The 23,204-nt window shown below is 52.6% G+C and overlaps 8 protein-coding genes across 8 annotated transcripts; 3 read left to right on the forward strand and 5 right to left on the reverse strand.

Moving 5' to 3' along the window:
- Nucleotides 1–266: 266 nt before the first annotated feature.
- V8C40DRAFT_260822 (phosphatase 2C-domain-containing protein) lies at nt 267–2,445 on the reverse strand (the record flags this gene model as incomplete). The annotated part of the gene is made up of 7 exons (XM_083219184.1): nt 267–604; nt 687–947; nt 1,046–1,252; nt 1,320–1,404; nt 1,464–1,537; nt 1,704–2,010; nt 2,410–2,445. 7 exons carry the CDS (start codon nt 2,443–2,445, stop codon nt 267–269), a joined length of 1,308 nt encoding a protein of 435 aa, XP_083079540.1.
- Nucleotides 2,446–3,878: 1,433 nt separating this feature from the next.
- On the reverse strand, nt 3,879–6,578 carry V8C40DRAFT_279514 (uncharacterized protein; the record flags this gene model as incomplete). The annotated part of the gene is made up of 1 exon (XM_083221240.1): nt 3,879–6,578. One exon carries the CDS (start codon nt 6,576–6,578, stop codon nt 3,879–3,881), a length of 2,700 nt encoding a protein of 899 aa, XP_083079541.1.
- Nucleotides 6,579–7,561: 983 nt separating this feature from the next.
- Nucleotides 7,562–8,893, forward strand: V8C40DRAFT_17352 (putative methyltransferase-domain-containing protein). The gene is made up of 3 exons (XM_083211636.1): nt 7,562–7,901; nt 8,009–8,176; nt 8,373–8,893. Exons 1-3 carry the CDS (start codon nt 7,657–7,659, stop codon nt 8,734–8,736), a joined length of 777 nt encoding a protein of 258 aa, XP_083079542.1. The 5' UTR covers nt 7,562–7,656; the 3' UTR covers nt 8,737–8,893.
- Nucleotides 8,894–10,490: 1,597 nt separating this feature from the next.
- On the forward strand, nt 10,491–12,433 carry V8C40DRAFT_231079 (RlpA-like double-psi beta-barrel-protein domain-containing protein-containing protein). The gene has a single exon (XM_083212847.1). It carries the CDS (start codon nt 11,101–11,103, stop codon nt 11,989–11,991), a length of 891 nt encoding a protein of 296 aa, XP_083079543.1. The 5' UTR covers nt 10,491–11,100; the 3' UTR covers nt 11,992–12,433.
- Nucleotides 12,434–12,490: 57 nt separating this feature from the next.
- V8C40DRAFT_231081 (uncharacterized protein) lies at nt 12,491–15,468 on the reverse strand. The gene is made up of 2 exons (XM_083212848.1): nt 14,929–15,468; nt 12,491–14,864 (listed from the first exon to the last, which is right to left on the reverse strand). Exons 1-2 carry the CDS (start codon nt 15,274–15,276, stop codon nt 12,771–12,773), a joined length of 2,442 nt encoding a protein of 813 aa, XP_083079544.1. The 5' UTR covers nt 15,277–15,468; the 3' UTR covers nt 12,491–12,770.
- Nucleotides 15,469–15,791: 323 nt separating this feature from the next.
- V8C40DRAFT_17395 (uncharacterized protein) lies at nt 15,792–17,608 on the reverse strand. Its single transcript, XM_083211645.1, has 2 exons — nt 16,558–17,608; nt 15,792–16,501 (listed from the first exon to the last, which is right to left on the reverse strand). The coding sequence occupies exons 1-2, from the start codon at nt 17,512–17,514 to the stop codon at nt 16,067–16,069; spliced, it is 1,392 nt and encodes a 463-aa protein (XP_083079545.1). The 5' UTR covers nt 17,515–17,608; the 3' UTR covers nt 15,792–16,066.
- Nucleotides 17,609–19,493: 1,885 nt separating this feature from the next.
- On the forward strand, nt 19,494–21,860 carry V8C40DRAFT_17387 (uncharacterized protein). The gene has a single exon (XM_083211643.1). The coding sequence runs from the start codon at nt 19,866–19,868 to the stop codon at nt 21,603–21,605; it is 1,740 nt and encodes a 579-aa protein (XP_083079546.1). The 5' UTR covers nt 19,494–19,865; the 3' UTR covers nt 21,606–21,860.
- Nucleotides 21,643–23,118, reverse strand: V8C40DRAFT_231088 (thioredoxin-like [2Fe-2S] ferredoxin-domain-containing protein). Its single transcript, XM_083212849.1, has 3 exons — nt 22,930–23,118; nt 22,459–22,749; nt 21,643–22,264 (listed from the first exon to the last, which is right to left on the reverse strand). The coding sequence occupies exons 1-3, from the start codon at nt 23,050–23,052 to the stop codon at nt 21,899–21,901; spliced, it is 780 nt and encodes a 259-aa protein (XP_083079547.1). The 5' UTR covers nt 23,053–23,118; the 3' UTR covers nt 21,643–21,898.
- Nucleotides 23,119–23,204: the final 86 nt, after the last annotated feature.

The following is a 23,204-nucleotide window of genomic DNA, read 5'->3' on the forward strand; positions in this document are numbered from 1 at the left end:
AATATTATACCACCGGTACACCGAATATCAACAACGATAGAAGAAACCGTGTAACAAGGAACACACTCAATGTCTAACCACCCCTAACCCTCTGAGCCTCTTTCCACCACGTCCCTGAAAAACCTCCCCTCCCTTATCCTTGCTAAAGATACCCTCGCGCCTGGGTTTGAGTAGCAGCCAAAAAAGAATTATGTCACACATACACGCCGACAACAACACTAGGACGGGCTTCAAGGCGGGCTGCCTGAGCAAGGCGAGAGGACCACCTAATCCTTCTTACTCTCCTCAGGTGCCTTTTCGTCTTGCTTCTTCTCCGCCTCAACCGCAGGCTTGGAATCTGACTCTGACTTGGCCTCTGGCTCTTCCTTGGCATCGGGCTTGGCGGAGCCCTTGGACACCTGGCTCGCAAGGTCCTTGTCCTCGTCAGCATTATCAAACATCTCCGTATCGTCAGAGCCGGTCAGGACTTCTGTGCCGTCGCCCAGGAAGATGATGCGACCACGGGATCCGGCGAGGTTGAACTTGCCGCCGCTCTCGGCGTCGACGTCGTAACCACTGTCGCTATCTTCGTAGTTGTGATGGACTCCGGGACCGCGGAACTCGGCTGGTAGCAACATGTATGGTCAGTCTTCACGGCTCCGCGTCTATCTCTGATTGTGAGAATTTGGGGAATGGCTCGCTCGTACCATATTCCGGGGGGGCACAAGGGCCATCTCCGTTGGCCACTCTCTTGGCAATCTCGTCATACCACTGCTCCTTGGTCTTGCCGTGCAAGAAACCGATGATGACCATGGTCATGTTGTCGCAGCCGACACCGCCCGTTTCGGAGTTTGACGCCAGGCAGTTGTCCATCATGTTTTCGCAGATCTTGTCAAGGTCTTGCTTGGCAGCAATTCCTCGTCGCACAAACTCGACGACGGCCTGGGACGATTGGCAGTCCCAGATACCTAAGAGAAAGAAAAAACTTGGTCAGCAAAACGTTTCTTCATGTATATAACCAAATAGACTTGATGCTCCCTCCCAAGATTGGCCGAATCCCACTCACCATCACAAGCAATTACCAGGAACTCATCCTCTTCTGTGAGGTCATGCTCCTCGACATCGGGGAAGGCGGTAACGATCTGGTTTTCAGGAGAGAGCTCGGCGCTCTTCTTGAACTCGAAGTCGCCAATGGCACGCGACAGTGCCAGGTTGCCGTTGACACGACCAAAGTCGACAAAGCCGCCAGCGGCTGTGATTCGGCTCTTCTCCGCTGTAAACCACGAGGGCACGCAATCAGTATTGTCAATCTTAAATACTGATTGAGTGGATGAACAAACTTTCAAGCTGAGGCTTGTGGTCGTTGGATAGGGGCTTAGCCCGTCCCTTGATACCGAGCACACCTCGAGAATCACCAGCGTTTGCCTGCACAGAGATTGTTAATTCGAGCCCGCCTCAATCATTGTTGACGTGTGCAGACGTACGACATATAGCTTGTTTCCAGCAATCAGGGAAACACAGGCAGTGCAGCCGGAGACCTCCTCCTCGTATTTGGGGTCTGTAGACAACAAAAACACCACACCGTTAGCATAAAATCCGGCTTTGTGAGGGATAATTGCAGGATGTGCGCCGAGGAGATTGGCGGAGCATTTGCGCAAGTCATTTGACGCCGCTTCCTCCTTGGCGCACGTCAACAAAGAATATAGAGCAATCACGCGGCGTACCGTTGAGAATGGCCCGATCCGTAGCAAGGAAACCGTCCTTGAGGCCCTGAGCATAATCACCGGTTTTGAAACTATCTTGCTTGAAAACAATTTTGTGAATGTTCTCGCCTGCGAATAACGCGACTTTGTCTCCTCCATGTCCGTCAAAGACTCCGAAAAAGGACAGTCTGTCGGGGTGCGTCTTGGTGTCGTTGTCAGGTGGGGTTAGATTCAGCTCAGCCGTGTGGGCATCCTCCATGCTGATGCGCCAGCCTTGCATGGCCGACACGCCGTAGAGGAGTCGGTCATCCTCGCCCTTTTCGGAAGTCTAGATGGTGGTGAAGAGAAAACTGTTAGCAATGGTGAGGGTCACTCGAGATAGAGAGACGGTGGGTAAGGCCTCGGAGAGAAAAGGCCACGAGCAGGATAGTGTGGGAAGCTGTGGGCGGCGGGGTTGTTCTGCGTGGGCTTGACGGCGATCTTGTTTGAACATCCCATGGCGGGACACACGAGGCCGAGGTAGAGGCAGAGAGGAAATCAAAGTGGCACGAGGCCGCGCAAGTATTGTTTGATATTGAACGTGGGGGTGATGTTGTGTCGCGGGATGCCAGGAGCCAAGCGGCATAACAGCTTGAGGGCGATGGCAGGCAGTTTGGCGCAGCCCGGATCAAGCGAGAAGCAGAAAGAGCAGATATTTCACAAGCAGTATCGCAGCTCAGACACGCACCTTTTCGACAACGGGCTCCGAGAGGGTTTGGCCCATGGCTGCAGCGTCTCACGAGGGCCAAGAAGGGATCGAGTTGCAACGGGAAGGGAAAGCGTCGACGAGATGCGAAGCGACTCGACAAAGATGGCGGCTGTAGACGAGAGAGGCAAGGGCGGGAGACCTCGGGAGGGGCCGTAGGCTGTTGGATCTCAGGACGCGGAGCGTGTAGAAAAAAAACCCGGACGTCAGGCGGATGGAGGATTGTGTGGTGGTGGTTTGGTTTGTGATGCCAGCAGAGCGCAAAATCGGCTTCGCAGGAAGCGGGGTACCACGATACATCAGCCAGGCCAACGCCACACTTTTTTTTTTCTTTGTGCTGTGAACGGGCTTCCCGGTGCCCTCTTTTTTCGTAGGTGCAGGTGTTTGATTTTTTTTTTTCCTCCGCAGGCGCTGCAGCTGGGCGCTACGGCGGTTCGCTCCAGCAGAGGCTCGTCCGCTACTGGTTCCCTTCGCCCTCACTAGGCAGCAGATAGTGATAGGCAGATAGGCAGATGTGGCGAAGCTGCTGCATGCGTGCTAGCAGCACCTCTTTCAAGCCACTGCCTGGACCAAACAAGACAAAGGTAATCTGTAGGTAGTCTCAAGATGCCTGTGCGTACATACAGTAGCCCGCAAGAGGCTTTCTTTTCTGCTCCATTTTCTTTAGTGATGCGGAGCTTTTTCTATTTTATGTTTAGTTTAGCTCGGGCAGGCCTGGGGCAGCGGAGAAATCTCAGAGGGCCTAGAGCACGAGCACAAGCATTGACTGGTTTGCCGTTTGATGATCAGAGTTGCAGCTTTGAATTGACTGACAGCCCCGCGATCCCGTGGGCAGGTTGGTTGCAGCCCCTCCATGCGCCAAGCGATTGATCCTACTGGAAATATCCTGGTACCGCGCGGCTGCAATTGCAAAGGCAGGGTACCTCGGCACTTGACTGCCTCTATTTTAAGAAGTAGCTGTTCAGCACACCAAGTTGGCTATATTCCTCTGTTGCTACTATGACTACATCTCTTTAATATCTGCTATAATAGCTATTTTCTTCTTTTGAAATTCGTCTAGTATTCGATACGATTAGCGACACAGGATGCTGGACAGCAAAGTTGGGTTGCCGAATAGGCGTTCCCCTATTTTCGGCATATGGAAGCTGGCTGAGTACATGTACCTTACCCAACAACATCCAGCCACAGTTACGGCAACAAAAACAAGCTTGAATCGTCAATGACATCAATCAAGTGCAATAGACTTCACATGCAACCAAATCGTCGATCTAAAAATCTCATGTGATACGTAGGTACGTAATTCATCAATCGAGCTGCATCTAGTTTTCCTAAGCAAAAAAAAAAAAAAAAAAATCTCTAACAGCCTCCATATGGTATCCCAACATGCTCTTCATGGCAGTATAAAGAAAAAAAATAAACACAAAACCAACCGAAAAACTATTTTTCTTTCTTTATATAAACGCCAGGAAGCTCCCCGCCGATCTCTCAGCCGCCAACTCCTCTGTCTTCAAAGTCGTCGACCTTGCCTTTGCCAATGCTTCCCTCTCCCCAAACACAGATGAGCTGCCATTGCTCAGCACACTCGTCGACCGCATCGGCCGTATTGTGCTCTTCCGCTCGTCTTCGCCCCATTTACTCGGTGACATGAGCTCGAGACTGTGCCTCTCTTCCGGCTGTCCCAGATTGTTCTTCGAATTCGTTCTAGATGGGAGGAAGGGCGTCTCGTCTACGAGCTCTAGATATGCCACACTTGGGTCCCGGCGTCCGATGACGCGCCAGTTCTCTTGGGACCCGAATGACGGCTCGGTGCGGAAGCTCTTGGCTCCGTTCACAGAGTCTCCTTCTTTCCAGGAGGAGCCGCGGCGGCTGAGCCATGTTTGGCTTGGAAGCCGCGCTTGACTTGGCTGCTTTATCTCTGAGGCGCTTTCTGCTGCTTCGCTCGCTTCTTTTGAAATAGCCAGAGGCTTCCTGGCCGTCTCTTTCGCTCGACTGACTAGACTGGGGTCAAATGGCTCTTGAATAAGGGCGAGATCTGTTGGCAATGCGGCAGAGCTCGATGTAATGGTTGAATAGGTTGGAGAGGTAGCTCGCTGGCCCGAGTTTTGTTGTGCCACAGGGGGCATGGGTTGGATGTTGGCCAAGTCATCGAACGAAGGCAGGGTCAGATCCAATCCGCTCCTGAATGCGCTCTCCCCCGCCTCTGAAAGGAACCCAGATGTGGGTAAGTATGGCTGAGCGACTTCAGGTAGGGTCGTGTCGGACTGCCTGCTGTCTGACGACTTGTGGCTCCTTTCACCGACCGTTGCCCTCTCCACGGTAAACCAGGAGCCGTGATCTTCATCATCTCCCAGAAGGCTACGGCTCCCTGTGGCAGACCGAGCTCCCGAGGCCATCGGATATGATGGACCACGCATGGCCAATCCACCACCCAATTTGCCTGATGCTAATGACTTCAATGATACTCGTGATGCAACTCTTGCAAAGATACCTTCGCCTTTCTTAAATAGTCGTGTACCGGACCTTATGGGACGAAGGGGCCGGACCCTCCCCCCAACACGGTATCCGTCGCCTTTGTGATACAGCTGAGGGCTATTAGACTTTTGAGAACGAATAGCGTCCTCTGCATGGTAGATTGTTTCAACGTCTGAGTCGTTGTTGCGTACGGTAAACAGTATCGGATCCGAGATCTTGGGCCGATGTTTTCTTGCCGACAGATAGGTGCGACGGTCCCGTCGCCTTCGCATGAGACATACGAGCATCATGATGGCGAAAATAATAAAGAGAACTGGTAGGATAGTTGCAAGGAGAACATCAGTAGCGCTTAGATGATGGCGGTGAGAGTCTTGGGAGGCTGGCGTTGTAGGCTTGGAGGACGATGCCGTATTCGTTGCCTCCGAGAGTGAGAGAAAATCGGCATAAGCAACTTGCGTCTCTGTAAGGCCAGTACTCTTCGAAACGGCTGTGATGGACAAATTGAATTTGCCCGTCACCGTCTTGGGGACATTGCCCGAAATCTTGAGCCCTTTTACTTGTAGCCAGCTCTCTTGTGGATCGACATTAATTTTGAGCTCGATATCACTTGGATCGCGGAATTGCGAAGATAGGTCTAAGCTGAATTCACTTCCCGGCTGTACTTTGACGTCCTCGAGGCTTGACTGAAATAATCCCGAGGCCACATCGACCTGGACAAGAACGTTGAGCGTGTCGGCAAAAGAGTCATGAATGACGACTGTGAAATTCGTAGAATGGTCATCGCCTCCTGGAGTTCCCTCTAGAAGCAGCGTTGAATGGTCAAGGGTTAGCCAGGATGGCATATTTTCGACTGACACGTTCAGAGAACCTGACCGGATGGTCTTGCTGTCCAACTGGATACCCTTTGCTAAACCATCGTAGCTCGCCTTTGATCCTCTCGTAGCATTTAGAAGAACGACTGGGTCATCTGTAGAGAGCTTGTGGCTTCCTACTACTATGGCGAAAGAAAGGCACGTCCCCGAGAAGCCGACGATATCAGACGCAACAAGATTGAAGTCGAATGTCTGTGGAGGCTGGACCAACGACTCGAAATCCGGAGTCCTGCCAGAAAAGGTCATTGTTTTGTCGTCGAACCTGATCCATGCCGGCAAAGGAGTGTTATCGTTGGTTGATGCGTAGTAGTTGAGATTCTCCCCCGCGCCAAATGTATTCGGATCAAAGGTATAGTGGAATTCGGTCGATGGATAGGATAATATGGAAGATGGAGCTGAGAATTGGCCGAAATTATCCATTTGCTGCGAGATTGGGACTTGTATAGACGGTGGTGGGTTGCGTGAGATGACAAGCGTAGCATTCATGAAAGCTGAGCCAGTTTTGTCCGTCGCAATCAGATCAAACTGTTGGCCTACAACCTCGCCTGGAGGGACATCCTCGTCTTTTGGCGTCCCATAAAGACGTAGGTTCTCGCCCTCGATTGATAACCACTTGGGATGATCTCCTAGAGAGTATGTCATATTGAAGTTGGATCGAAATGTGTTTGGAGATAATGAATATGAGAAGAGTTCATTTGGCCTGGCGACTGGAGGCAGTTGTGCATTGAATGGAAACGAGACTGTAGGCTCAGCCCACACGGCCTCTATCAAGCCCAAGGCTGAAAGAGCCGCGAGGAGTGAAGCCATTGTATCACGGTATTGCGCTATGCAGCGCTAGATAGCCTCAGTAGCAGAAACAGAAAAGAGCCATGCGGTAGACACCAAGAGATTCAACTGAGAGTATACGATTCAGAGGAGGCAAAGTCTAGGAGGCAAAGATGGAATAGATGAGAAGGGGAAAGGAGCAAAATCGTAAACTACATAGGAAGAGGCAGCATAATGTGCCATATTGAGTCCATCAGGTGGATGGCTGGGTATAAACCAAGACGCAGCCCTTCATTCCACCATTTGGTCCTCGAAGCCATCATGCGCCTGAGATGCCAATAAATGCCGAGGGAATCATGACAGCACACCAGTCAGTTCATTACGGTGAGAGGCGAAATGTTTCAGAAAATGGGAGGGCTTCAGCAGGCCCAGCATCACTATAGAGCTCGTTAAAGAGGCTGTGGCATTCCTGAGCCCGAGATGCCCCGCGCGGGCAGTGAGACATGGGATGCCACTCGAAAGAATGGCGAGTCGAACTATTTGAGCTTTGAGAATGGGGAGAAGAGAGGGGTTGGTCGGCACTTGAGCAGAAAGGGACGCGCAGCGCGAATCCTCCCTTGATAATGAGGCCTCTGGTTGATTCTACATGAGAGCTTTAGAGGAAGCTTTTGGTGAGCTCAGCTGTCGTTGAAGCGCTAGACCCACTGTCAGAATGTATGTGCAAATAAGCTTCCGGCAATGTAACGGCGCTGTAGATGATCGATCAAGACGTCTATCAATATCCTTGTAGATTGACAGCAGGGGCGATATCAGTTCGCGATTCACCTCGAGTCGCCATGGCCGATTGTGGCAGGTGAGAGACGTGACAGGCAAACCCGGAACAATTGAGGGTCTGGCCTTCGGAATCAGCGTCGTGACCAGGAAAAACATCAACTTTACTCCGTAGGGCCATCGCAGATAAGGCAAGCACTATCAGAAAAAAGAGGGACAAGCAGCTGCGGGGGAACACGATTACAATATTGACGACATCTCTCACTTCAACTTCATCCCGTCAAACCTCTTCTCTTCTCCGTCGAATCTTCTACGGCCGGCAAGGCTGTCACAGATACCTTATACAGACATGGAGAGCCGCAGTTCATCACCAGACCTAGACCCCGTTGCGGGCATCACGGAGGACATGGTGTCGCTGCCCACCTACAAAGAAGCGGGCGACGCAAGCATCGACTTCGACGGACTGCTGCCACAGTCGATCAAGCTCCATGAGGATTTGCGAACAGGCTGCGGAGGCCAGACGTGGCCTGCAGGCATGGTGCTGGGGAAGCACATGCTGCGCTACCACAGAAGCAAACTAGAGACTGCGCGAATGTGAGAAATTTTCATTCTCTCCAGTTCTGTGCATTTTCACTGGGCTAGCACCCTCATGCAGCAACTTTTAGCAAACAGGATGCTGACTCAGTTTCTTTCTCATGCAGACTGGAATTGGGCGCCGGCGGTGGACTGGTCGGATTGGCTGTGGCGGCTGGCTGCGAGCTCCAGGCGCCACTCATCTTAACCGACCAGGATGTGATGCTGGAGCTGATGAAGCATAATATTCAGCTGAACCAGCTCGATGGTAAGGCTACGGCCTCAATATTGGATTGGTACGTTGTGACTTTTGCTGCACATGGCACATGTAATTCCCACCGGTGTGTTTTGGCGTACCCGCCAAGCACCGCTGCCTGCACGGGTACTTGTTCTTGGCGGTGCTACGTTGCCTGCCAATACTTCTGAGTGGCGTGTTCTCGATCTTGTAAGCCAAGTTTGACTGATCAAAACGCAATGTGTGCAAATTTCCAGGGGCGAGCCATTACCAGAAGCCGTCGTGGCGTGCAAACCGGACGTGATACTGGCGGCAGAGTGCGTCTACTTTGAGCCGGCCTTTCCGCTGCTGATGCAGACGCTCAAGGATCTGTTTGAGCTCAACGAAAACGCCGTGGTGTATTTTTGCTTCAAGAAGAGGAGGCGAGCGGACATGCAGTTTGTCAAGGCCGCCAAGAAGGCGTTTGTGGTCGAGGAGATTTTCGACGAGGACAGGCCAGTGTTTCAGCGACAGTCACTTTTCCTTTTTACTTTTAGAAAGCGGGCGACAGGTGGCACCACCTCGAGCAAGAAAATCGGCACAGCAGCCAACCATGCTGACCAAATACAAATCCAAAGTTGATGACACACAACAACGGACGGCCGTTCTCCTTGTGATTGGACCTGACTCCTCTTTTTCCTTCCGCATTGCTGCAGGGCGCTGAGAAGACGAAACCTGCCGGTTGTTGCACCAACACGGTCCAGCAAAGCAAAAAGAGACGGGAGGGAGCCTGCATGCACTTCCGCCAAACACTGTCAAGCGAGCCAGGAATGGCATATTGCTAGTACGAGCATCACAGCATGGGTGCGGGGGATTATGCCGTGGTACAGTTACAGCTGCTGAGCGAAATTAACGATTGGCGCATGCTCGATCTCACCCAGGTTCATCTTGCCAGCTCAGACATGCTGGGGATGGCGAGCCGAGCAGTGGGAAAAGAGGCAAAGCGCTAGCATACGCGAGACGTGGGCGTTGAGCTGAAAATTTTTCGATGCTGTGGCGATTGCATTGCTTCTTCCCTTCGCCCTTCTTTTCCTTTCTTTTTCGCCCTTCGGACCTGCAAAACGGCAATAGTCGTCCCTTTCTGGAACCAATTTCGAGTTTTCAGCGAATGCCCCGAAGTACCAGCGGTTCCATATTTGCCCACAATTGCTCTGGATAGGGACATCCGGTTGGTAGACAGGCGGTGGATACATGGACGAAGTTAGACGACAGGGCCGACATGCAAAGGAGTCAACCGCCACAAAATTTTAGACTGGACGAGTGTGCCTTGGTCGGCGTGGTCGGAAGCACAGCGAAGGCGGGAAAAAACATGGCCCGTCGACGCCAATCAACACCATACTGTGCGCTGCCCCTACCGCATATTGACCCTATTAAACTACCATCCACACCGGCACAGTATTCGGAATGAAAAGAGGGGCAGATCACCTCTGACTCGCCTCATCTCCGAGCGTTGGCGTACAGTACGAGCACTCTGTACCTCTGGGGTGCTGGAATGCAGTGACAAAGCACGTGGAGGCGCACTCCATTTATAAGGATGGCGCAAGATGGTGTCTTTTGTGACAGAGAGCCACCTGCGTAGATGGATTCATTCTTTGAAACCGAGAGGACGAGAAAAAGCCGCACCACGCGTCCCGTTGTCGATGTCCTTGTCCCCACGGAAAGTATCTCGATAGCCGGACGGTAAAATGTCAATATCAAGATCCAAGTGGATGGAGAGAGAGGCAGAAGCGGGTCGGCAGACAATGAAAGATTTCCCTCACTGTCGGTATGCCGTTTGTGAGCAAGGGGGGTGGGGGAGAGGGTTCAGTTCAAAGGGAGTGAGGTGTTTGCACAAGTCATGAAAGCGCTGGCACATGCAGATGCAACACGTAAGCCGTTCACTCTCGAAGCAGAGACAAAGACTGAGAGACTAACAAAAAAAAACCTGCGTGGCAAGGCGTTTTTCTCTCACGCGTGTCCCCACCGAGATGGCGAGTGAGTTTGGTGAACAAAGCATTTTGATGGAGCGAAGTGGAAGAGAACGAGGCCCACCGCACGTTTCGCGACCCGCAGAGTTTTCATGCCCAAGTCCTGCCAATCTTGCTGCATCTTGCTCCGAAAGGCCCACAGCGCCTCAGGCACCGGCCAACGCCCATTGGCTGGCTGCCCGGGTACCTGGTTGGCACTGCGACGCTGCGACGGGTCCGGATGGCGGCCCCTGCAGAGCCCGCGAAGGCTATTAGCCCCTGTAATACAGCGCTACGGCCCCCTGGCGGCCAATGGCAGCGCCCAGCAGCGACGTGGCAGCGCCGCCTGGCCGCTACCGCCTAGCTCGGCGCGGCTGTGATCCGTTGACAGTGCACGCCGTTTGGTACAGACCCAGTACAGACCCAGTACCAAGCAGACTCGCGCCGTTGTCACTTCAGCTGCAAGTCTCATCACTCTCACTCTCTCTCTCACTCGCTGACTGACTCCATCTCCATGCAACCCAGTCTCGGCCATTGTGCATCGACACTGGCTGCGGTAGGCGGCGCTAACATTTAGCACAGTAACCGGGGGAAAAAAGAAAAGATCCATTCAAGTGGAAAGAAAAAAAGGAACTCTGGAACCACAATGGCCACAGCAGGGAGCAAAGCCAACGTCCGGCCCACTCGCGCACAACCCCGGGCAACAGCTTGTTCTAGCGCTCCGTATTAATCCTGGAGCCATGTAAGCTGCAATCCCATTCATAAATCGGACTCGCTCCCCCCCGGTCGCTCTTGTTTCGTCTCTTCCTTTCAAAGCAAATCAGACTTGTTCAAAGTCCATCTATTCCCACTCTCTCAGAGCAGGACTCTTTTTCCTCTTGCAACCCACATTCCTTGAATCTTTGCAACCCTTTGCCTCTACGGCACTCTGCTATCACGTTCCTGTTGAACAGAACAATCCACAAGACAACTACCACTCCTTCAACGAACTATCGCAAAAATGAAGTACGCTTTCGCCTCTGCCCTGCTCATCGCAGCTGCTGCCGCCAAGCCTCACCACGGCCACCACGCTCACCACCACGCTGCCCGTGATGTCGTCGTCACCGAGACCGAGTGGCAGACCGAGACTGTCTACGTGACCGAGCTGGTCGACTCCTCTACCACCGTCTGGGTTCAGGACGGCAAGACTGCTGAGATCGCCCCTGGTGCCACCACCACCGCTTCGGCCTCTGCTGGCGAGTTCTTCGAGCCCAGCTCCTCTACCACTGAGGCGGCCACCTCGACCACCAGCCAGGCTCCTCCTCCTCCTCCGCCTACCACCGCTCCGGCCTCCAGCAGCTCGGTCTTCACCCCGCCTCCTCCTCCTCCTCAGACCACCACCTCTCAGGCTCCCGTTGTCGTGGTTCCTCCTCCGGTCCAGCACACCACTTCTTCTGCGGCTCCTCCTCCTCCTCCTCCCCCGGTTGAGACTCCTACTCCTTCGCCTTCGCCTTCTCCTTCTCCTTCTCCCTCGCCTTCTCCCAGCCAGGCCCCTGCTTCTGCTCCCGACAACAGCGTCGGCACCAGCAGCTCCAGCAGCGACGAGTACTCCGGTGACATCACCTACTACACCATTGGCCTCGGCTCTTGCGGTGAGGACGACAGCGGCCAGGACCAGACCGCCAGCATTGTTGCCATCGCCGTCGGCCTCATGGGCTCCCAGTCCAACGGCAACCCCATGTGCGGCAAGACCATCACCATCCACGGTGGCGGCAAGACCACCACTGCCACCGTCAAGGACAAGTGCATGGCCTGTGCTCCCCACGACATCGACGTCTCCGAGAAGGTCTTCCTTGAGCTCTTCGGCAGCCTCGACGGCGGTCGTGAGCCCGTCACCTGGTCTTTCAACTAAGCTGTCCAAGAGGACGCTTCCGTTGGTGCTTCTTCATCATGGCTACCTAGGTAGTTGGTGAGGAGCATCCGACGCACACAAAGACCTGTCAATGTGCAGCGCACATTTCTATGACTTTTTTATTTGGACAAGATGTCAAAGTCAAACTTTTTTCACGTATACCCTTCATTCGTTGATTTGACTCGTTTGGATTCTATCATCCCTGGCGCGGATGGGAATGCGATATGGATTAGGAAAAATGATGTGTTTTTTTAAAGTATTATTCTTTGTATCCCGGGACGGAAAAAAAGAACACACATTTTCTTTGGCAACAATCAACGGGATAACCTATTTTCTATGTACATATAGACACAACTTTATAGACATGTCCTCTCATCTTGGAGACAACGTGGAATGACATACCCCTTTTAGATGCCATTATTTGAGATGCTATCACTTGAAACGTTTTTTGATCTATTGTGCTGTGAATGCTGTAGACTGTGATGTCTTAATTGGTTTACTTTGGAGGTATCTGTGAATGTGACAGTGTTTCTAACGTGCACCTATTCTTAGTACACTGGGGCTTCTTGGTACTCTGGGGCGATGAAATTACTAGGTTGGTCATGAACTCATCCATTGCATTACTGGGTCCAAAGAGGCCTGCCATCACCTAATTTTGAAATAATGATAGGCGGATCGCATCAGCTATTCGTATTGTATAATTATAAAAATCCCCGCCAAGCAACACCCCAGACCCTTGCAACTGACCGCCTCTAACCCCAAAGCACCTTATTCTTCACTTACAGCAAGGTCAACAGTTCCTCGACATATCTCCTCGTATCGACGCCAATTCCCTGCGCCAACCGCCCCAGACCTTCTCCGCCCCCGGAAGCTCCGTCGTCCGCGGCCCTGCGAAAGCCGATGTGGTCGCTCGCGCGCCGTATGAGGAAGATTTCCTTGTTGACGGCCGGCGGAGGTGAATGAGAGGAGGATGCGGACGTCGAGGAGCGACGAGAGGAAGGGGCTTTGTCTTGGTCCTGGGTGGATGCTTCGTGCGAGGTCAGGGATGATGACGATGCGGATTCATGGATGGTGGATAGCGGCAGTGCCGTGGCAGTGGTGGTGGTGGAAGGGGTCGTAGCGGCGGTGCGCTGGAGGACCCGAGTCCAGACGATCCACCACCCGCGATTTGTCTTTTGCGTGCGCTCGAGGTCGGCGATATGAGACCGCGTCGCGGCGTAGATGTTGAGGAGATGGAGATGAGTGCTTACGGCATCCGCGCGAGACCACGATGATGATGATGACGGAGACGAGGACGAAGAGTCGGGGAAGAAGTCGGGAATGTTGGGAATCGACGAGTGGACAGTGAGCGAGGGCGGATCCCATACGAGGTCTTGGATGTGGGAGGACGCGGGCCCAGCGTCTGGGCGCTCAGCACGGTACCTAGTTGATGCCAAGAGGGGCTTTCTGAGCGGCGCCAGCTGGTAGTGCAGCGAGCGGTAAAGCGTGTCCCAGGCGAGGGACTCGGTGCGGAGGCGGAAGAGGAACGTGAAGATGAAGGGCTTGTTGACGTAGACGACGACGCGGAGCTTTTCCGCCATGTTGATGTCGTGAGAGTCGAAGCCCGCGAGCAATCCACCCACCGCTTGAGATCGAGTCAACGGGTTGACTTCGTGTTCGAAATCCCGAATGACGGTGCCGTCTGGCCGGTTCTCTGCGGAAGAGCCTTCCAGCTCGACATGGAGAGTGCGAAGGACGGTGCGAGAGTTGTTTTCGTCATCGTCCTCAGCGTCATCTGAGCCAATGGTCCCTTCTACATCGTTCACGGGTGCGGAATCATCTTCAATGTCGCCTTTGAGACCAATCAAGTAGTGACCGGAAGACTCCAAGGAAGATGGCAGCTTTGGCGATTGGAGATGCGACTCCGCATTCGATTTGCCATCGGTTGCAGGTTGTTGGTTGGCTTGCTCTGACGAGTTACCGCCGCCACCAGGAAACGACCAATATGAACCGTATCCTAATGTCAAGTAGCTAACCATTTTGTCGAGCCTTCCGGCCTCAAGCTCAGGATTCACCGGGCTCGTCGCAGCTTCCGGTGCCTTTGGCTGAGCGCCTTGGGCATCGCTCGTAGGTTCGCCAGCTTCCGGTGTAGGTTCCGCCGCTTTGGGAGCTGCGTCTGTCTTTGGGGGCGGACTCTCGTTCAGAATCGGCACCTTTGACGTCGACTTCTTGCCTTTGGCACGCCGCGTAGAGGTTGGGCTGTCAATGAGACCATAAGCGTGTTCACCCCAGGTATAAAGATCTTCCATCCAATGTGTTACGTCTCGTAAGGATTTTCGTGATAACTTTCCCGTACCGAGGAATATAGCGCCGTCCTCAACTCTAGGTTCTTTACCACTTCCCAGCCATGGCTCTGGCTCGATCTTATCCGACTTGCTCGATTCTGTTTCAGGGTCATCAGGCCCAAATCTCGAGACGACAAGATCAACGAGCCCCTCCACTCTGCTCACCAAGCCCTCAAGCACCTCTCTTTCCCCGCTTCCTCGGTCTTCTTCACCAACACCCACGCCGAGCTCTCCAGACGCGGCCAAGTTGATTCCGCCAAAGATGTCTCTCGCTGGATTCCCATGCAGCATGACATTCCAGGTGGAAAGGAATAGGTCCCAGTAGCGACTCAGCAGTGCGATGAATTTCACTCGGCGGTATCGAACAAACAAGGCGCTGAGCGATGATCCATGATGCAAGAGAAAGATGTTGTGTGCTCGCAGAAGATCCGCCAGTAGCAGTGTAGCTGGTTTCATCTCCCGGCTCGAATACTCGTATCTCTCTTCTTGTTGTTCTCCCGTCTTGGTAGGTAGCCGCGGCGGCAGAGGCACTTTATTCAAGTCGATACTCTATCAGCAGCTAGATCAGCATTCCATCTTGATTAACGTTCCGGAACCAACTATTCAAGCTCACAGCAAGTATCCACCACCCCGGCTCCAGCTCATGCGCAATCACCCTCGATTTTTCTGTGTCGATGGCATCTACCGGGGCTCCGTCCGAGAAATCGCGGCCGAAGCTGACCATTCCCTGCGCAAGTCCTATCTGTCGCAGTCGCTCGTGGCGTTCCTCTTGGGAGAGCCCATCTGTCGGTCTCGTGCGCGCCCGCCTCCGCTTGCGGCTGGAAGATTGCGTCGATACCGAGGCATAGTAAACGATCTGGTCGTCAATCGTCTCGTCCGTCTGGCCCAGAGAGGGGTTGAACAAGGCAAGGAAGCCCAGCTGTGCGGGCACGATGCCGCCCGTGGAAGCATAAGCAGCCATAGAGCCCGACACCGGTCGAGAGAATGAAGCTCTATAGGGCGATAAAAATCGACATCATTAGCAGAGTTTGAAGATCTGCAGACAGGACCCCCGCTGCTCTCTAACAGTAGCCTGTAGTTTAAGACTTGGAAGAGAAATGCAATTGCCTAGTGGCAAATTGGCGCTTGATTCGAGGGAGCATTTGGAGTGATGCAAAGCAGAGGTTAAGCATTGGTGGGGGAAAGCTCATGTCCGGTACTTGACCTCGCGACTAACTGCCTATTATAGCAGGGTAGCTCTCTTAACTCGCATCTTGAAAGCCGATGGAATGAATAGTTTCCACTCATTGAGAAAATGTCATAGTACAAAAATACTCGCAGTACATATTAGCAATTCATTAGTGAGATTTTTTTTTATTAGAGTTAATCATACATTAATGAGCATTGCAGCTTTTTGATGACATCAGTATACCATTCCCTCATTTTTGGATCAAAACATGTCGAGGGGATGTATATCTTAGTCTTGGGATAATGTAACACTTTCATTAATCCAATAAACTACCTTCGCTCATGAATAACATGTCATGCACTGATTGTAGCTTTAATTCCGTTCAGTTCCATCATTTCAAAATTGTTCATATCATCATTCATTATTGATGATGCTAGGTATAATATATTCTAGATACATATACTGCAATCAAAGTTGGGAATCATATTGAAAAAAGGAAAATGGGCCGTTATTCAGTGCCGGGGAAGCAAGAAAAGAAAATGTATGAAGCATACTCGCACCGCCAACAGCACACCCGCCTCTCTTACCAGCTACCAAAAGGCATAGACGACTTCTTTCTGAATTCGGTGTCCTTTCGCAATTTGGCCATCTCAATCGCATCCGGATCACCCTTCTCCTCAGCAGAGAGTTGATCAAAGCTCTTATTATTGCGGTCTCGCTGCTGCTTCATTATCCGTAGCCAGAAAAAGTACAGTAGAAAGGTAACGAAAGTAAGCGGAATGGTGATGGCCCAGTACAAGCTGAACTGAGGCATTGTTTTCACCCCAATGCTATTCGAAGTAGGGTCGACGCTGTCCCAATCGAACATGGAGGTCGAGAACAATGCGGAGATGAAGCTTCCTGGGAGGAAGACCATGGTTACGATGGCCAATGTCTTCATTGACAAAGAGTCGCGATGCTGAGATTCTGCCAAGTCGAGGTTCGCTCTGACGTCGTCTCTGGAGATGATACCTGTAAGCTTCTAGGTGTTAGCTCATATCATATCAAGAATGCGGTTCTAGTTGCGAAACCTACCGTATTGGCCTGGAGTTGAACACGCTTCAGGGTGAATTCTATGTCGACAGCCTGCATCGATAGTCTATCTTGTAAAAGAGACGCATGGCTTCTTAGCAGTTGATGGGCCTTGGTCGATGTAGCTCTGCCACCGAACGGCTGCTGTGTATTTTCCAAAATGAAAGCCAGAGTCTTTTCTGCCATCTTGCTCTTCCTGCCCACGCTGGCAAGCTTTACAGCATGTCGGTCCACCTGGGCAGCTAGCTTGATATATTTTGCTGTTGTATTCTCCTTGTGTTTTCGATCGGCCATTCGATCTTGGCCCGTTTCGATTTCCACGTCGCGCACCTTCATCTTAATCTTTGATTCCTCATAATGAATTTGCATGCTGAGGATCATGCTGAATAAAAGAGCAGGAAACATGGGGCTATGATAAAGTAGGGCGTTCCAAGATGAGCAGAGATTGTCAGAGAGAAATCCCTTGTTAGACTCTTCGACAAATATGAGTCCTTGTGTAAGATGCGGTCGATCAGCTGTACTCCGTGTGCTGAGGTGCTTCTGCATCCAGACGGCCACTAGCTTGGGCATATAGCAAAATGAATATGTCTGGGAGCCTTTGGATGGAATAGCAGATACATTTGTGATGCAGCTTTGTGAATATGTATAGGCTAGCTCAAGATTGAATTCGTCAAGCATGGAATCGAGCACATCTTTGGACAGCTTTAAGACCCTGGTTTTAATATCGCAACCGATTAAAGCTAGTCTCAAAACCAAAGACTGTTTTGGGTCTTCGTCGTCTTCTGATCCTTCGGCTAGCCAGGTGTCTAGCTCTTTCAAGTGGACGGTCCTGCGATCGGTGATAATTTCCCCAGACGCATGCTGAAGCCTCGCCTCGATGACTTCAAACGACGTCTCATCCGAATTGCTAAAGCCCTGCCACAAGTTCACCGCGCTTAGTCTGTGATAAATTTCTTCCATGATATCAAATGTTCAAGAACTTTGGAAAATAAAAAGGCTGAAAGGCGGATAAGAGTCGATCAGATCGGATGGCAAGCGAGGATGAGGCTGACCCCTCTGATGTCTACATCAACGGATTCATGTGGGTTCATTGGGCATCTATATATGGCGAGCATACGCGCGACACTGCAGCCACCACCATCTTGGGTTCAGCCAGAGCCTGATGGATGAAACGTTCCGAGAGGGTGGCAAGCCGCGACAGGGGCGCGTGCCCCAGAATCTAAGCGCCGGCCATGCAGCAAGTTCGCAGGCCTTAAACGGGACCCAGAGGCATCAAGCGATGAAAAGATGGTATATCTAGGGCCATGGAGTCCTGATTGGGGAAGTAAATGTCCAAGATGCCGCTCGTACGACAACTCGAGATCTGCATGCTGCCAAAGAGGGTTGTCCAGCATGGCTGAGCACGTCAGCGATAGATGAATGGTCAAGATAAATGCGACGTCGCAGGGAATAGACACAAAGTGTAGGATCTCGTGGGGCAAGCGAACGAGGCTCTGGCATGAAATAAATTTCATATCGTCAGGAAACTGGGAGACAGGGGGCGTATGTTGTTGGTTGATCTGATATCTTCATTCGAAAAGCACAGATGATAGGTTCGCGGTCCATAGCGCTGGCCAGGGCTCATGTGGCTTAGACGCCCTTCTGGACGAATTTTGCATGACCAACAGCAGCTTCATACGTATGCAGGGGGGAGCAGAGCGGCAATTACGTTGCTTTGGGTATTCTTTGCGGTCGGGAGCTTTATGATGCTGGAAAGAAGTTGTAAGGAGAGATGAATTGATATGATGATTTTTCCCCTCTGGTTGTTGAAGGGTATCTAGGTAAATGTCTAGTTTGTCTAGTGTATAAATTAGAGGGAATATGCGAGAGATCGATCACTCTTGGTGTTCAAAATAGGTAGTGATATATGTAACAATGCTCTGCAGGCAGAAAATGATCAATCAGTCTTGCAGTTCCTTTTAATCAATCCCCGATGGCGCAGCAGCTTGACTGGAGCTGTATGCTGGTTCTGTCCGTATTCTTCCTACTGCTAGGCATCTTGCTTGCCTCGTAAACAAAGTAAGGATCGAGCTGAAGATCATTTACCTGTAGCCAGGCAGCTCCTCAAGTCCTCAAGTCCTGCAACTCTGCCGTCCCCCGGTTGTCCCTGTAATGCAACCCTTTGAGGAGCTCACCATGGTCGTATCGGATGATTCTTGACATCCAAGGCAAGTCGGCCAGAGGGGGGCAGCCAAATCAGGGCAAGGCAGAGTACGAGGCCTCTTTTCTTCATTCGACAGCTTAGAGCTGGAGCTGTTCCCCCACTTTCTACTTCCTTGAGCAAGCTTCATAACCTCAGGCAAGGTCGCTATCGGACACTCGGCGATATTTGCTACTATTACTATTTCGTATATATTTATCGTCCGAGATAACTTCCGTAATGCTACCGACTGTTCATGCATACCTAGGTATACCTGACATGACTGCTCTGCCTCATCATCGGTGCATTTTCCCACGTCCATTCCATCAAATTGCTTTGACACGTGTTTGACAATATGATTGAGCGCTCCAAGCCGTAATAGTCGGTCCATCAATGCCTGGATGCATCAAATGGCACGCTAAGCCCCGCTAACGATTTACCGTCAGCTCACGTCCACACTTGTCTGGCATTCGATAGTGGTAGCAGCCACATGTCGGACACACAAGGACATCCATTGCAATGCATAGGAAGCTGTTCTGCTTTGCTTACTGACTTACATACAGGATGGGTGCATGCTAATCCTGCTAGCTATCTACACTACTGCTAGCAAAAGGAACATGAAGAGACCCAAGTCCAGCGCCTTCTTGCTGCTCCGCCTCTCTCATCCATGCTTACCTACTGAATACGGTCCCCACTCTCGCTCTCTGGATTGAAGGATCACAGCCCAGCCCAGCCCACACGATCGAGACTCGGCCACGGTCGGCACGGATGAGCTGCACAAATCGGGACTCTTTTGGTGTGGTGTCTTCTGCTCCGTAGGGCCTCCGAGATTCCTCCAGCTGCTCTCTTACAGGGGATTTGGGAGCACCTCTAGCACCCGTTACCAGGTAGTACTGAAATAGCTCCTCGTACGTCATCCACCGACGCTCAATCGTCTCCCATCCACAGCAAGTCAAAGTCAGCAGCCAACCATCTTGCATCTCACTAATCCCTTCCAATTCTCCTCTTCCCGCCGGAGCTGGTCTTTTCCATTGCCCTACCACTCGCATCTCTCCCTTGTCGTCATCACCACTACATCTTCCCAAGATATTTTGCTTCCCCCACCAGCTCTGGGAAGCTATCCATCGACACCATGGACAATATCGGCGGCACCATCAAGCGCCGTTCGACGGAGGTATGGCAAGCTGCGCAGAACAACATGCCCACCATGCCCTCTATGCCTGCCATACCTTCTTTGCCCGCTCTCCCTTCTCTGCCGGCCATGCCACAGTTCTCGTTTGATTCTTTCCGGAGGCAACCCCAGCAGGAAGGCCTGAAAGGCACCTGGGAGCGCATTGATTTGCCCCCGGTTCCGCGTTCTTCCCACTCTCTTGACATCATCTCTGGCTGCGCCTACATCTTTGGTGGCGAGATCACCCCCCACGAACCCGTTGACAATGACATTGTTGTCATTCGCCTTCCCTTTAGCAGCGCTCCTGCCGACTACTTCAAAATCCCGGCCAAACCAGACCATACGATCCCTGTGCCGGCGCCGATTCAGGACAAGAGCAAAAAAGATGGATTGGATAAGCCTTTCAAAAGGGCCAAGGCTAAAGCTGAAGACCTTGGTGAAGAACTCGAAGAGGAAGAGAGTGACAGCGACAACAATGATCCCACTGAAGAGAGTGACCAAGGAGAAGCCACGCCGACAACAGCGGATAAGGGCAAAGGACGGGCTGACAAGTTGGGCGATGTCCCGTCACCACGAGTTGGGCATGCAACCGCCGTCATTGGGTCCCGCATCTTCTTGTACGGCGGCCGTGGTGGGCCAGATATGAGGCCTTTGGATGAAGGGGGCCGTGTCTGGATCTTTGATACCCGCACTCGACTCTGGACCTATCTTGATCCCGTCCCGGCTGTCAAGGGCGGATCCATCGTTCCTCATCCAGCACCGCGAAGCTATCACAGTGCTACCGCGACGGATCGACCCCGCGACTTTGCCCCTCCCCCGCCAACCCAGCCTCAGACCTGGCAGGAGTGGGCGCTTGGTGATACCTCCAAGACGGGCATCCCCCAGGATCCCATTGTTGGCAACGTTGCCGAGAATGCAATTGACGAGGAGACGAGCGGTTACGGCACCTTCTTCGTGCATGCCGGTGTTCTAGCCAACGGCGATCGCACTAGTGACCTTTGGGCTTTCGACGTCCACTCACGCATGTGGACTGAGCTGCCTGCAGCGCCAGGACCTGCCCGTAGCGGCACTTCCATCTGCATCAGCAAGAGTCGAATCTTCCGTTTTGGTGGATACGACGGACAGAATGAGATTGGAGGCCAGCTCGATTTCTTGAACCTCGAGGTTGAAATGTTTGATGACCGTGTTACCCGGGGCGAGGTGGCTGTTCGGGCCCGTGGTAGCTGGCAATCCATCGTGGAGGCCATGCCCGAGGCTTCCTCGCATGAGATTCCTTCCGAGAATGTCCAGGTTTGGCCGGCACCGCGAAGTGTGTCTTCTCTTGAAGCCATCACCTTTGGCGGCGGCACCGAGTATCTCGTCCTGACTATGGGTGAAGCCAGCCCGAGTGCAGACGGCTACAACGGCGCCGGTAAATCCCATAACGACGTGTGGGTATTCCAGGTTCCACCGGTGGGCATGACTGCTGCAAGCTTCACGGCAGCCATGTTCTCAGCCGTGGGCCGCAAGACTGGCGAAGGCAAATGGACAAAGGTCACCATGGGCCCTTATGACGACGAGGTGTTGGAAGTGCCAAGGGGCCGGGGCAGGCTGGCCAGTGCCCCGATGTTCGACTTGGAAGAGACTGGAATTGTGATTTGGGGTGGCCTGGATGATATGGGTAGGCGGCGCGGAGAGGGATGGATTATGCGACTTGCGTAAACATTTTCCACTGGAACCTTTTTCTTTTTTATCCAATCTCTTTGATATCTTTTGCATGACTTCAGATTGCGAAAAATGTACCGCATGAAAAGAAATACAACGAATGAAATGTCCTCTTAGTCAGGAGTATACTCATGCATTATCAACTTTGACTGTATTTATCGCACAACCACCAAATTTGGTCTATACTTTTTCTGGCATTCAACATGGCGTTATGTACATTTAAACCCCGTGTCAAACGCCGCCCTCCCCCTCTCCTCCCCCTTATATTTCATTTCATTCCCTTCTTGAATTTACAAATCGGATCTCGTCTTCTCCGCGCCCCACGGCTCTGATGTCAGGTTCGTCAATCCCGCGCTGTTCTCGCACGACTTCCTTCCGGTAAGGGGCCCGGCGACGGGGGCTTTGGCGGTGCTGCCGACGGAGGCGGCGGAGGCCTTGAGGGCGTCGAGCAGCTTGACGGTGGTCTCGGGGGTGAGGTCCTCGTAGTAGTCGTCGTTGATCTGGATCATGGGGGCGTTGACGCAGGCGCCGAGGCACTCGACCTCGATGAAGGTGAAGAGGCCGTCCTTTGTGGTCTCGCCCTGCTTGATGCCGAGGTGGTTGGTGATGGCCTTGACGATGGCGTCGGAGCCGCAGCCGCCGAGCTGGCAGGGGGTCTGGGTGTGGAGGGGGTTGGTTAGCTGCATGTTTTTTTCTGATATCTGGTGTTTTTGGAGGGGGGGATATGATGATATGATGCTACCCCTCCCCTCCCTTGTTCTCTCCAATTGTAGCTGTGATGTATGATGTGATTCCCAAAGCCGAAGAATGGGGAACGGAGCCGTAGGAATAAGAATCAAGGAGTGCGTACCGTTGTGCAGGCCTGGACAAAGAACTTGCCCACGGGGGTGCGGTTGTACATGGTGTAGAAAGAAGCGACCTCGTAGACTCGCATGGGGGGCATCTCGAGCAGGCGGGCGACCTCGTTCATGACGCTGATGCTGGTGAAGCCGTGCTGGCGCTGGCCGAGGTCGAGCAGGGGCATGACGGCGGCCTTTTTGTACTGGGCAGGGTAGCGCTTGAGGATCTCGGCGATGAGCTTCTCATTCTGGGCGTTGAACTTGAAGGGCAGGTCGGGGTTGTTGTCGGGTGTGTTTCGGTGCTGGAGGAAGAAGATTCAAGGTCAGCGAAACTTCTGGAACGGTTTGTGTCTCAATGGGCGATCCGGCTCTCTCTCTCTCTCTTTCAAAGGGGGGAGAACGCAGCGCAATTGCGGCAGCGAAACGAATCGAGGGCCCGGGGGGGCAGTTTTTGAGGTTTTTGGGGGCGATGGAGACTTTACCACTTGGAGGGTGTCGCTGGGCCGGCTGGCTGTGATGGAAAAGGCGCGGGCCTGAGGGCGGGCGACGCGCGATGCGCAGCGGACGCCGGAGCGGAGGAGGAAGGGCGTGATTTTGCTCGCCATTGTGTGTGTTCCGGGAGGAGGGGAGGCGGTTTGCTTGATTCCTGGGGAGGGTGGCTCGAGGTTTTGGCGGTTTTGAGCTTTGAAATGGCATATATCGGAGTTCCAATGGCTGGAGCCAATGCTGCTTGCAAAATGGGCGGCTGTGATTGGCT

This window comes from Trichoderma camerunense, assembly GCF_050948025.1.
Source record: "Trichoderma camerunense strain CBS 138272 chromosome Unknown V8C40scaffold_1, whole genome shotgun sequence".
Lineage (NCBI taxonomy): Eukaryota > Fungi > Ascomycota > Sordariomycetes > Hypocreales > Hypocreaceae > Trichoderma > Trichoderma camerunense.

Coding starts and splice junctions, on each gene's coding strand:
- V8C40DRAFT_17352 (XM_083211636.1), top strand. CDS start 7,657: ATGGAGAGCCGCAGTTCATCACCAGACCTAGACCCCGTTGCGGGCATC. Junction 7,902..8,008: donor AAACTAGAGACTGCGCGAAT/GTGAGAAATTTT, acceptor TTTCTCATGCAG/ACTGGAATTGGGCGCCGGCG. Junction 8,177..8,372: donor ACGGCCTCAATATTGGATTG/GTACGTTGTGAC, acceptor GCAAATTTCCAG/GGGCGAGCCATTACCAGAAG.
- V8C40DRAFT_231079 (XM_083212847.1), top strand. CDS start 11,101: ATGAAGTACGCTTTCGCCTCTGCCCTGCTCATCGCAGCTGCTGCCGCC.
- V8C40DRAFT_231081 (XM_083212848.1), bottom strand. CDS start 15,276: ATGGCTGCTTATGCTTCCACGGGCGGCATCGTGCCCGCACAGCTGGGC. Junction 14,865..14,928: donor CGGGGTGGTGGATACTTGCT/GTGAGCTTGAAT, acceptor AGCTGCTGATAG/AGTATCGACTTGAATAAAGT.
- V8C40DRAFT_17395 (XM_083211645.1), bottom strand. CDS start 17,514: ATGGAAGAAATTTATCACAGACTAAGCGCGGTGAACTTGTGGCAGGGC. Junction 16,502..16,557: donor TTCAACTCCAGGCCAATACG/GTAGGTTTCGCA, acceptor AACACCTAGAAG/CTTACAGGTATCATCTCCAG.
- V8C40DRAFT_17387 (XM_083211643.1), top strand. CDS start 19,866: ATGGACAATATCGGCGGCACCATCAAGCGCCGTTCGACGGAGGTATGG.
- V8C40DRAFT_231088 (XM_083212849.1), bottom strand. CDS start 23,052: ATGGCGAGCAAAATCACGCCCTTCCTCCTCCGCTCCGGCGTCCGCTGC. Junction 22,750..22,929: donor CCAGCGACACCCTCCAAGTG/GTAAAGTCTCCA, acceptor TTCTTCCTCCAG/CACCGAAACACACCCGACAA. Junction 22,265..22,458: donor TTGTCCAGGCCTGCACAACG/GTACGCACTCCT, acceptor CTCCACACCCAG/ACCCCCTGCCAGCTCGGCGG.